The 13,616-nt window shown below is 36.7% G+C and overlaps 1 protein-coding gene across 1 annotated transcript; it reads left to right on the plus strand.

The window, feature by feature from the left end:
* The first annotated feature begins 6,153 nt into the window (after positions 1-6,153).
* LOC130559814 (deleted in malignant brain tumors 1 protein-like) lies at positions 6,154-10,244 on the plus strand. The gene is made up of 11 exons (XM_057343094.1): positions 6,154-6,157; positions 6,658-6,756; positions 6,922-6,975; positions 7,066-7,167; positions 7,439-7,483; positions 7,567-7,717; positions 8,016-8,227; positions 8,351-8,526; positions 8,637-9,028; positions 9,201-9,445; positions 9,970-10,244. Exons 1-11 carry the CDS (start codon positions 6,154-6,156, stop codon positions 10,011-10,013), a joined length of 1,524 nt encoding a protein of 507 aa, XP_057199077.1. The 3' UTR covers positions 10,014-10,244.
* The last annotated feature ends 3,372 nt before the right edge of the window (positions 10,245-13,616 follow it).

Below are 13,616 nucleotides of genomic sequence, written 5' to 3' on the forward strand. Positions count from 1 at the left end.
GAAATGCTCCATCGATCTGACATATGTCAGGATCGCTTACTTTTTAGTTTACGACTCTAATTTACCAATATCCCAAATGGATCATCGGTTTCCCACTCGATAAATATAAAAAATCCAGACGTACCCACTCGAAAGCAAGAAAAAGTAAGTTGCTGAATCGTCAAACTTAATCGACATGGCCCAAAACAAACTACCCCATCTAGTGGTTGCATTAAATAATGCAATGCAGTTGTGGATGGAATCGAACCACCATGTTGCTTTGAGAACTGTATACATTTTGGTCAATTGTAGAATGATGTGCCTTTATAATATATTGTGCTACAATGCGTAATGATAGGCTATATGTTTAACAACCCAGCTTTATTATAATCACACATACCTGAACTCCCCCTGGAGTTTCATCTGGTAGAACACCATCATGATTCTTGAGCCCCGGAGAACACATTTACATTTAGTCATTTAGCAGACGCTTTTATCCAAAGCGACTTACAAAGAGTTTAAGGAGCAATAAGCGATATTTCATACAGGAGCAATAATGCAATAGGTGCCAATACAAAGTTACTAGTTTCAACAAAAGCCAGACCACTACCTGTTGAGAGAAAGAGAGAGGGTTAGTNTGGTTATACTGTAAATTCCGTAGTTAAAATATGTTTAATTTACTGTAGTCCAACCATGGCTAATTTTCGTAAGGGAAAGTTCATAGTCAGATATTAAAAATGTGAAGTTAACTACATAATCACGTTACAATCTAAATCCAAACGATACCCCTTGTCGAATAAACTCATGCTGGTATACACTTAAATGGTCAATTCTAAACATTGTTATTGTCGTGGAGGACTAATCTCAGCGTCTGTCAAGCAAGACCGCGGAAAAGACCAACCTCGCCCTGTCTCCATATAATCCTGCCTTTAATCTACTCCGGGATCCGCGTTTAACCTTTAATTCAGCTCTGTGTTCATAAACGCACCACGCCAGAAATGGATGCATTAGCATAGCAAAGACATATTTCTAGGAATACTCACTTGGTTTATTTTCGCTCAAGCGGTTCTGTTCAGCCCATCTCGTGCTCGTATCCCCGTTCACAAACTTCACGAGCGTTTTTCCTGCAGGACCGGAAGTGGCTGCACACGTCACTGCTGCAGGTTTGATGTGTCCGTCAGTTTGCCCTCTCGCTTTCTCAATTCTTCTCTTGTATTTTATCGTCATACATTTTTAACTAATGTTATATAGTTTTAAATAAACACGTTTAGTTAGCAATATTAATTTTATCTATTAAATAGGACGCAGGAATATCACCCACACCAAACTTTAATCGGTATAAAATAGCCTTACAATCGCCAGTTAATAACAATATTTTATAGGAAATTATACATTATCCTCCACTGTAGTAACAAAACAGAAATGCTCCATCGATCTGACATATGTCAGGATCGCTTACTTTTTAGTTTACGACTCTAATTTACCAATATCCCAAATGGATCATCGGTTTCCCACTCGATAAATATAAAAAATCCAGACGTACCCACTCGAAAGCAAGAAAAAGTAAGTTGCTGAATCGTCAAACTTAATCGACATGGCCCAAAACAAACTACCCCATCTAGTGGTTGCATTAAATAATGCAATGCAGTTGTGGATGGAATCGAACCACCATGTTGCTTTGAGAACTGTATACATTTTGGTCAATTGTAGAATGATGTGCCTTTATAATATATTGTGCTACAATGCGTAATGATAGGCTATATGTTTAACAACCCAGCTTTATTATAATCACACATACCTGAACTCCCCCTGGAGTTTCATCTGGTAGAACACCATCATGATTCTTGAGCCCCGGAGAACACATTTACATTTAGTCATTTAGCAGACGCTTTTATCCAAAGCGACTTACAAAGAGTTTAAGGAGCAATAAGCGATATTTCATACAGGAGCAATAATGCAATAGGTGCCAATACAAAGTTACTAGTTTCAACAAAAGCCAGACCAATACCTGTTGAGAGAAAGAGAGAGGGTTAGTTTTTTTCCTCTCATTTGTCTGTCAAGTATTCACAAAAGAGATGGGTTTTATGTAGTTTTTTGAACGTTGTACTGATATAAAATTGTATATGTACCCAATTACGATGTAAGTTGTTTCTGCCAGGTGCATAAACGTTAATGGAGGTAAATAAGATATTATCGAAATGAGCAACAGAATGAGAACTGTAGTATATGTTTGGACTTGCTGGTTTTACTTGGTTATGGTAAGTACTGTATATCAACAGATCATACAAAGGCCTTAAGGGCCTGTAACTGTTTTTCTAAAATGTCTTCACTGTAACAATTACTGTTTGCATTTGAATCGGGAAAATTCATATATGTTTGGTATGTGCATTCATTTCACAATGATACAAAATGTAATCTGCCCAGATTTACACTGTATGGGGTTCTTGGAGTAGGTATGTTCATTTTGCCACACCGTATACGTAAATGTGCACCTGTTATCAGTCTATTAAAAGAGTAATCTATTTTACAACATCGTCAGCTGTGTCTTTTCCATGTTTTTATAATCTTACAATCTTTTATAAAGATTGTATAATTTTGATGAGTTGTCCTTCTCACATCTAGAGACTGTTGTCTTTTAATAAGAGCCATAATGTCAAAAGTCTGAAAACAAATTTGAAAGGCACTATACACAAAACGTAAACAAGAAATACATGCCTCTATAATTTTAATAGGGACATTTATATGATTGCAATGTAAAGAATTGGTATATTCTAATGCATTGCAATGAAGGGATACATTTAAAGTGATATATAAATCAGACTTATTTTTTATTCTTTTAAGGAACCATTCTGAGTCTGAGAGCCACTGCCTGTGTAATTGTTATCACCTGGTACAAACAATTTTATAACACATCCACTCTCCACAACAAGGATTTTTCATAACATACTGTATTTGGATTCAAGTTCTCTTGTTTATTTGTAGAAAAATCATTGTCAGATAATCTTGCTGAATACTTCAGTGTTTCTTCTGCATTTCAGAGCATTCTCCAGCTTTTCAGAGCTAGCATTTACATTGGTCGTCTGTTTTGTTTCTCACAAATTATTTGATGATTATTTATTTGAACCATTGTCCTATTATCCAAAGTACTATAATCTATGGTATATTTCTTTTGTATTTAAAAATAAACCGATAATTGGTTAAGACAAAGACTAGCAGAAAAAGGCGTATCATTGCTTCAATAACTTTTGGACAAAATGGAGTATGTGTGCCAGAAATTATATTATCTTTACTGCAATCTCCAATCATTATCACAAACTTCAGTGTCAACAGTTGTATAAATAAACACAAACAGAATTGCATATATCCAGCTGCTTCTTTTCCACAATTGTGTGGTTGTATTTTTTATCCATCACAGGATGTTAATGTATCATGAGGATCTCGTGTTGAGTATATAAGTGATGCTTTAGACTTTGAAAACCAACTCAATCTGAGAAGAGCGATGGAAGGCCTGGCGCTTCTTCTCTGTGTGCTTCTAACAGCAAAATGCTTTCAAGGTAAAATATCCTCCATTGCCTTCAAAGGAAGCAGTAACATTGAATGTCTTGCTCTACTTCTTTAATTATTTATACTGTAAAAAAATCCTACTGTACATCAAATGTCATACATGTCGTTTTACAGCAACACCCATTTGGTCATGGACAGCAGGTAAATAATATACTGCAATACAATACAATACAATATATATATTACATAATAATATTATAATATCATATTTCTGTATAGCAGAAACTGCTACCACATCAGATCCCTGGAAAACTGATTGGACATGGGCAGGTAATTTATTTTGTACAGACTCTTATTACACAACACTGCGTCCCTCAGCAGGTATTTGATGGTTATGCTGTTCATGTGTTCCTAAATAGCAGCAATATGAAAATAGTGTTTATGGACCTTATTAGAAAAACCTCTTGATTTAATTAATTGGTTTATTTCAGTTCAGCACTGGATGTCTAATGATTTGTTTCAGGATTGAATCTCTGTATAATCTTTTTCTGCTCTGTTTTCTACACAAAGGACCATGTGGTGGCTATATGACAGACTGGATGGGTGAAATTTTCAGCCCTCAGTATCCTAATAATTATCCTAATAATGCACGATGCACATGGACCATTCACAGCACAGGAAACACAAATGTGCAGTTGACCTTCAACGATGTTGAGTATGTTGAGTACTGTGATTTCATACTTATTTCATCATTGCCAGAGTGAAGTTAAACAATTGTGAATTTTGTCAAATTATGGTCAAAAGAACCATCTTTATCTCTTGTGAATAGTTTGGAATCATGCTGTGATTACATCAGAGTATTCGATGGTCCTACATCACTTTATCCTTTACTGGGAGAACTGCGAGGGAACAGGATACAATATTTTAACTCCACCCAGAATGTTATGACTCTGGTTTTCTACAGTGATAACAGTGTTACGAAAAAAGGATTTCGTGCAAACTGGGTCTTTGTAGGTATGTGGTTAAAAGTATGACTTGATTTAAAATATAGATACAAATCTGTTTTCAGTGCAAAATTACATTTTTTGTCTTGCAACAAGGCTTAGTTCACCCAAAAATAAAAATTCTGTCATTTGTTCGGTTGTACAAAAAAGAAGATATTTTGAAGAATGTAGGGCAACAAACAGTACTGGGGCACTTTTAACTACCATTTAAATTTTTCCTATGGGGTCCAGGAACTGTTTGGTGACAAGCATACCTCCAAATATCTTTCTCTGTGTTTAACCAAACAAAGACATTTACAGTATACAGGTTTGGGACAACAGTGAGTAGTTCATGATAGAATTTACTATCCCTTTAAAGGTGCAGTGTGTAACAATGTTGCAGTAAAATATCCAAAAACCACTAGGCTAGTGTGTTATATATTTTGTTCAGCTGAGTACTTACAATATCTTAAATATTTCCAACTACTTGCAAATCGTGAGAAAATCGCCATTCTAAACAGTGACACGGGGCTGTGCAGTCGCCTGTCAATGGCGTCATATCCGCGTTACCCTTTGTTACCGCCTTTACTCACGTAGAAACCGCATGACAACAGTGTCGTGGACAAATGCGAAAGTAGTGTCTAGCGTCTAGCAAGCCACTAACTTGTTTCGAGCAGTCACTTATTTATGCACCACAATTATTCACAACATTTATAAAACTTTACCTCATCCGCTAACATGATTTCTCGTTCCCGTCTGATTGATGGCCATCAGCGGTGGAGTGGAAGACAACAGATCCCATCATTCCACGCTCCTTCACAGCTACGGCATTGTCATCAAGCTACGGCATTGTTGTTGTTTTGATCGTGCGCCCTCTAGCGGCGATTATTACAAACTGTAGCTTTAAATCCATGTCTTCTCTAGATTCTAATTCATGCAGGCATAACTGTGGTTATCACCTTAGCACTTGTTCATGTGATGACACCTGCCAGTACAATAGAAACTGTTGCCATGACTACAACAGTGAGTTTCTCTTCACCAGACAGACACTTGAATCAAATGCCAATCCACAAATCTTTCTTGTGTTGAACTCATTGGTCATTGAATTTTCATTAATGAGTTTAGCAGAATAAATGTTGTATTGGTTTGAATTGTTCATTGTTCTTTTGTTTTTATACAGACTACTGTTCAATAGTCACCGACTGGCCAGATACAACAATAACACCTGCAACAGGTCTGGCTGTCTGTCTCTCTATCTGTCTGTTTATCCATCTATTACACCACACAGCTGACATTGTTTTCTTTTTTCGACACAGTAGATTCCTGCAGGTATAATTGTGGCTACAGCATCGGCAGCTGTTCATGCGAAAGCTCTTGTCAGTACTATGGAAACTGTTGTCATGACTTCTACAGTAGGTTGCCCTTAATACAGACTTTAAGATCAACTCAAACAAAAATATGTCACATACTGAGCACATGGGTCATTATCATAGCTTTAAATGTACTTATTCAGTTTTAAAATGTCCTTCCACACAGCCTTTTGCTCTATAACAACTGCAGATTTTATGACGACAACAACAACAACTGAAGGTCCAATAACATCACAGGTGCCGTTGACTATTAGTAAGAAACTACAGTCATGAGGGAAAGCAGTAGTCATACATTACATTCTTTTATTATGGGTATTATGGGTAAAATCTGTTTTCTTTTCTCTAGATGGCTCCTGCAGGGATAGCTGTGGTTTATATTTTCACACTTGTTCATGTGACAGTTCTTGTCAAACCTTTGGTGACTGTTGCCCTGACTTTGACAGTGAGTTCTTCATCCAGCAAATAAATCTTTCCTGTGATTTAACAGTTTTGTCTAAATCAGTCCTCACATGATGTGAATTTACAATGTAATCTTTTTCTTTTACACAGTCTACTGCCCATTGACAACTGACGGGCCAGATACAACAATAGGGGGTTTGAACATTTATTTGATTAAAGCAACACTAAATGACATAAGCTGAATGTATCGATGACCATTATTAGTGCAGATCTGCATTTTTATATATTAAATTGATATGCTAACGTATAATCTTACATCGACAGTTTCTGTGGCTTCCTTTTTTTCACTCAATAGTCACTGTTCGGGGAGGCATCTCTACTCTTTAGTATCATAAGTAAAACCACATTTCTCTCATCTCTAGATGTATTTTACTGCTGGGATAGCTGTGGCATTGACTTTGGCGTCTGCTCGTGCGACAGCTCCTGTCAGTACCATGGCAACTGTTGCCCTGACTTTGAATGTAAGTTCCTTAAAATCGCACAAAACCAAGGATGATGAGGAGTAGCTGAAACCTACTCAGTCTTATGATTTGCATGAATTAATTACATTTGCACAGATACAATAATTTGACCAAATAAAATGACCTATATGTTCAATGTTTTGATTTTTTCTTTCTCTTACTCAGGGTATTGCCCAGTGTCTACAACATCAACGCCAGCCATGGTAACAGAAACTTCCGGTATTTGTTATACTTCAGTCTAAATTCTTGTATCTCGTTATGATGATACTGGCAGTAATGGTGAGTCAAACGTATATCTCTCTTCTATAGATGTGCATTATTCCTGCTGGTATAACTGTGGCATTGACTTTGGCTACTGCTCGTGCGACAGCTCCTGTCAGTACCATGGCAACTGTTGCCCTGACTTTGAATGTAAGTTCCTTAAAATCACACAAATGATAGCTAAAACATCCTCTGTGCTAAAGTGTCTTGATGTGCAACAGCTGTCAGAATGACATTGGTACCCGCACAATATCATGTTGATTGTAAATTACTGTATATACCTGGGTAAAGTTATGAATCTTTGTCAACACTAAAGGTCAATGTGAGCATGACATGTATAGATTGGAATGCTATATTAGCCTTCAATGAAACATAGATATTCAAATGTAAAACTCATGCCGTTTTATTTTTTCCTCCTCAGGGTATTGCCCAGGGCCCACAACATCAGGGCCATTCGTGACAACAGGTACTAGTGTAACAAAGTGTTTATTTGTAATACTTGTGTGTAAATTCACATACTGTTTGTGCTTGCTTTTTTCTGACCTCTAGAGAATCACCCTGAGTGTGGAGGACACCTGTATGGTTCTGGGATGTTTTCCAGTCCCAACTACCCAAGCTATTACTATGACAACGCCTACTGTGTGTGGTATCTCTCTGCTCAGTCAGGACAGAGGATCTTCCTGTCATTTTCTGATGTACAGTAAGTGAAATGTGAAAAAAAATTACATTTTTAATGCACAGCTATGGTTTAGCTGTCAGTTTTTATGTGTAGTACCACTGTCAACCTGCAGGAGACACATACAAACTTGTTTGAACAGCACACTTTCCTTAAAAAACTCACACACACAGAAAGTTAAGGTGTGACATAACATTTTAAGAGACCAGTTGTTGCCATATTAGTTCAATAAATAATGTAAATAACAAATATACATCAAAGAGCCCAAAACGTTGCTTTTTTCTGGTTCAGATACCATTCTGCTGGTTTCTGGTTCTTTCAGTTTGGAGCGCTGCTGTAGCTGTGACTACATCTCTGTGTACGACGGCCCCTCCACTGGTTATCAACAGCTGGGACGGGTCTGCTACAGCAATACCACTAACCAGGTGTTTCACTCTTCTTCTCGATTCTTGACTGTTCTCTTCAGGAGTGATTATTCTGGTGTCAGTCATGGTTTTAAAGCCCTATTTACAAGCTCTCTGACGGCAGATCAAGGTAATGGCCTGGTAGTACTGTGGTATATATGAAAGCTAGATCAAATCTAATGTATGCATAAAAACACAAACTGAAATTGACAAAAATAAAATATAAATAAAAATAAAAGCTTCTGCTGTGCAGGCCGTGTGGACTGTTCTTCAGACAACATGGTTATTGTCATTCAAACATCATATCTGAACTCGCTTGGCTTCAATGGAAATGACCTTTATGTGGATGACCATCGGTGCAGACCCAACATTAGCAGTAGTGAGGTTGTTTTCCGCTTCTCTCTTGACACATGTGGGACTGGCAGAGAGGTATAAACATGTTATCGAAACAGAATGATTGTAATATATTCATTGATACAATAAACATAGATATATTTGAAATGATGTGCTTAACAATGTCACTCACTGTCTCTCTCTAGATGATGAATGGTTACGTGACTTACACCAACAACGTGCGGGCGTCTCAGTCTCAGTCGGGCGAGATCACCCGTCAGTCACAGTTTCTGTTACGTGTGGGCTGCAGAATGGAGCCGGACACGATTGTGCAGATTTTGTACAAGACCAGAGAGAATGTCAATGCCAACATCACAGGAACGGGTCGCTTCAATGCCAGCATCGCCTTCTACACCTCCAGCAGTTTCCACCAACAAATTTATGACTCTCCATATGAGGTGAACCTCAATCAGGACATGTATGCTCAGGTTGAGTTAAACAGACCTGATAGCAGCCTGGATCTCTTTTTGGACACCTGTGTAGCATCTCCAGATCCAAATGACTTCAAAACTCTTTCCTATGACCTGCTGCGTAATGGGTAAAACCAAACCTTTGTGCTTGTTTTTGTCACAGTGCTTGATATAGACACTTTATTTTTAAAATGTTAGTTCCTCCTCCACCATATCAAACACGATAAGCAATATGATCTAAATATGTTTTATTAATGAAATATTTCTGGGTTAGTTGTAATGTTTGCTCTTTTGTTGCAGATGTGCTAGAGACAGCACATATGTTTCCTACATCAATGGTCAGCAGTACTACGCTCGGTTCCGCTTTCAGGCTTTCAAGTTCCTTCGGACTCACGCCTTTGTGTACCTGCAGTGTAAGGTGATCATCTGCCCAGATAGCGATTACAACTCTCGCTGTCGCCAGGGATGCCGCTTACGCCGCAAGAGGTCGCTGGAATCCAACTATCACACCAACACTGTGATACTGGGGCCAATCAAACTCAGAGGTCATAAATTTTGAAGAATTCATTTCTAAAAATGTAACTTTGTGTTTATAAAGGATGTCCACTCAAATAGGTGCAAGGAATACTGTTTTAGTGGTAAACACTCCTGAAGACTCTCAGACTTTGTTTTCTATTTTCTATACAATTTGCATACTTTTAAAGAAACAAGACTTAAAGGTCCAGTGTATGAAATTTAGCGGCATCTAGAGGTGAGGTTGCAACCAACGGCTCACTCCTCCCTTTCGAAGCACAGCTGCCAAGGGGCTAAGATGTCGTCACGTTCTTTGCCGAAGGAGATAACGTATTTTTCGAAGAAAAAAAATGTGTATCAGATGTGATATTTAAGGTGTTGTCCTTCAAAAACAAAAACAAAAATTCAACACATGTGGGAGATCTAGATACATTTTCTCCATTGCTGCTGATGAGTATTTAACTGGTCTCAGTTCTAATAAATGTAGGCTAATCATGTTTGGTTTATTATTATTAAGCTCCTTTCTAAATTACTTTTCATTCATTTATCTGTTCAGGAAGAGGGCCTGGTGTGAAGCGGTCTGAGAAAGGAATAAAGTGATCATCTTCAGAGATCCTTCCTGAAATCCCTGATTATAACATAATTCTGTCCTTATTAACCCCTCAAATGAATCTCAGTCAAATTACAAATCAATAAAGCATTTCTGAACAGCTATGCTTGTCATTAGTGTGTCATTGGTGTGTTTCATTTCATCAAACCATTTTTAAGACTGGGAAATCTAACAACATTCTACATTTTCTCAGATTATAAAGCATTTTTAAGGATGCACAAAATGACCTATAAACTTCTGGACATTTGATTTTAAACTCTGTACTGTACATGATGTTTCTGAAATTACTTCAGCTATTTATTCATAAATGAAAACCCGGTGAAACATAATATTACAAATAAAAGGATTTTCTTCTAAAGGACAACCCTTTCTAGGGCCCAATAACATCCATAACAAACGATGTTTAACCAAAATTATTAGACTGTATGTAATGTATTTAATGCCTTTAATTTATGATTACAGATTTATTAACTAAATCAATATTAATTTTGAGAAAAGAGTATATACTGAATTTGACAATTTTCTTCTTGTCATTATATGATATTCTTGCCTTAAAGGCCTTTTAAACCACACAAATAGAAACAAAGCTTCAGTCTCTTTCTTCTGATTATCTTCAACCTGTAGTCAAAACTGTACTAGGATTTCCTTATAACTGTATAATTGTGGAAAAGACACAGCTGGATTTTCTGTTTTAATTTATGGATTTATATGTTGACACAGTGTGTGATAATGGGATAGTCAGAGACTGCACTATAGATAATGACATTATTATATACACATTTTCTTTAGTTCAAATTGTAAACTTTCCTTTAGGTCATCCTGGTTTTTGTCTCAGTTATAATGTTAAAATATAAAAAAATCTACTGTACTCTCTAATATTCAAGGAGTGGCTAAAGGATCATTCTTCATTCTCATTCAAAACAAGTCATTTTTGTTTTGAGTTATACTTTTCATAGTACATCACAAAAAATCTACGTGCTGTACTTCTCTGTGTCCCTATTCTGAAATATTCTGTTCTTAGGGGTGGATATGATGTGGCTAAATGTGTTTTACATTAAATGTTGTTAATGACTGTAACAAAGGCACTTTTATATATATTACATGCACAACAATACAACATGGACCAGTTATTTGTAAGCAAAGAAAAGTGATTAACAAAGTATATAGAGCTAAAGACACAGGATATTTTACTCCTCTTGTTTTATATAATTACATATTTGTCAGAACTGGTTATAGTCAGGGTTGCAATGCCAGACTGGCCACATCATTTTTGTAATGTGATGTCAATAATGTGTATCCTTAGGAGTATATATTGGAAGAACTTATTATGGATCCACTAATGTAACCATTGTTTTTGGGATTATCTGTGCAGGTATCCTGATCATTTTGTAAGGGATAATGTACAGGCAGCCGGTTGTTATCGCAGAAATAAGGCTTATTATACCATTATCCCGCTTATTACACGGCTACTTGCCACATGAGAAAAAAACTGGACATGAAATGTGAATTTTAAATATTTTATTAGCTCATTTTTACCGCATGCAGACCTTCCTCGAGAAATAGCCGTTTACTTTCGGTTTTGAGGTAAGAAACGATGTTCAGCAATTTGGCTTAATTAGCCTATTTGTAAATATAATGTCACATGTGTTATTAAAAGACATATTTATATTTAATTTGTCAAAAAAAACTGTCAAAACGATTTGCTGCATCCAGGTTACCGTGTGTTATTAGTTTTGAGAGGTTGTTATATGGGAATAACCAAACCGGTCTCATGAATTGCGTATAAATAACACGCTGTTGCACTATCGTGAAATACGTACGCCAAAGTTCGATTTTGCGTGCATATGATACGCCAATTTTTCAGCCTCGCTGAAGAGCAGCCATTTTGAAACGTACATGAAGAGGAAACACTGAAATAATTAAAATAATACTGTTAGGTGTAGGGTTTGGGTTAGGGTAGAGGTTATAATATGCACTCACGCTAACAGGTTTAGGGTTTGGGTTAGGGGACAGGTTAATAAGACAAATTGCTGGTTAATATGCACGCGCGCTAAATTGGCGTATCATACGCACACAAAAATAGGCGTATTTATGCACGCAAAATCTAACTTTGTCTTACGTATTTCACGATAATGCAACGCGCGTGTTATTTATGCGCAATTCCTGAGACTGGGCTCAAATAAGGAACCTGCAAATGTCGCGACTGGCCAATCAGAATCAAGCATTCCAACGAGCCGTGTAATAAATTATAATAAACGTTGTGTCAACAAATAAATCCATGAATTATCACAAGATCGATCATCCAGCTGTGTCTTTTCCACGATTATGCAGTCATTTTGCTTTTTTATATCACAGACTCCGGGATGTTGGCATGTTATAAGGAAATCCTTCTAAGGCTGATTTTGACTATAAAAATGATGATTACAACGTTGAAGCCAAATCTGTCCTAAGGAGAAAGATGGGTTCTCTGGCTGTGCTTCTCTGTGTGCTTCTCACTGCTAAAGGTAAGAAAGTCAGTCTATAACATTGCAGAAACTTTTAGTGTCATGCAAAACAGCTTCTAGCTTGAAAATCAGTTTTACTTCAATGTTTGATATATAGCAATGGTACTCAAAATATTACAGTTATTGAGAGAAATGCTACATTAAATGTTTATGTTTTACAGCATTTTCTATAGCAGATGCTTGGTCATGGGGGACAGGTAAATATTCTACAACAGGTGGAACATGGGCGTTTCATGGTTATTCTGATGTAATGTAAAAATATCAGTTTACATGATATATTTTATTTTGTACAGAATCAACAACAATAGATCCTTTTGCAGGTATCTGAGGTTTTATTTTTTGCAATAACAGCATTGTTATTTTTTGCCTTCCTGTATGATAATAGTGTAATTGAGATACTGTATACTGACATATAAAAACTATTTTCACTTCTATAGCTTCCTGCTGGAATAGTTGCCATAATGACTTTGGCAGCTGTTCATGCTCGAGCTCTTGTCAGTACTACGGAAACTGTTGTCATGACTTCTACAGTAAGTTCCTCTTGAGACAGACCCCAAAATCAAATCTGTCATGCATGAAGCACATGGGACATTGTATTTACAGCATTGATATCAATTCTACTGTGTCACTGTTGACATACTGTACTTGACTTTAAATCAATTATTTTGTTCTTCTCTTAACACAGGTTACTGTTCATCAGCAACAACAGCTGACGTTTCAATTGGTACCACTTTCTTACAGTTCACTGACATTAATGAATATCAAATGGCAGTAGTCCTAAAAACTGAATTTTGTTTGTTTTAAATACTGCTTACAGTATGACTTACAATGTTGCACTTGAAACAACTTAATATAAACTGTATGTAGTAATGCCTATTGTCTACATCACACATATTGATGACATCATGAGTAAAATCTATTGTCTCCGTAGCTTCCTCCTCCTGCAGGTACAACTGTGGATATAATCTTGGAAGCTGTTCATGCAGTGACGACTGTCGCTACTATGGAAACTGTTGCTATGACTATGACAGTGAGTTCTTCTTAAACAGATGCACACATGAATATACATTCACATATTAATTAGAATAT

The sequence above is a fragment of the Triplophysa rosa genome, linkage group LG10, assembly GCF_024868665.1.
Source record: "Triplophysa rosa linkage group LG10, Trosa_1v2, whole genome shotgun sequence".
NCBI classification, from domain to species: domain Eukaryota; kingdom Metazoa; phylum Chordata; class Actinopteri; order Cypriniformes; family Nemacheilidae; genus Triplophysa; species Triplophysa rosa.

Excerpts from the sequence above, each read along its gene's own strand:
- LOC130559814 (XM_057343094.1), top strand. Across the intron at positions 7,718-8,015 it reads CTGTCATTTTCTGATGTACA|TTTGGAGCGCTGCTGTAGCT; the intron begins GTAAGTGAAATG and ends TGGTTCTTTCAG. Across the intron at positions 9,446-9,969 it reads GGGGCCAATCAAACTCAGAG|GAAGAGGGCCTGGTGTGAAG; the intron begins GTCATAAATTTT and ends TTATCTGTTCAG.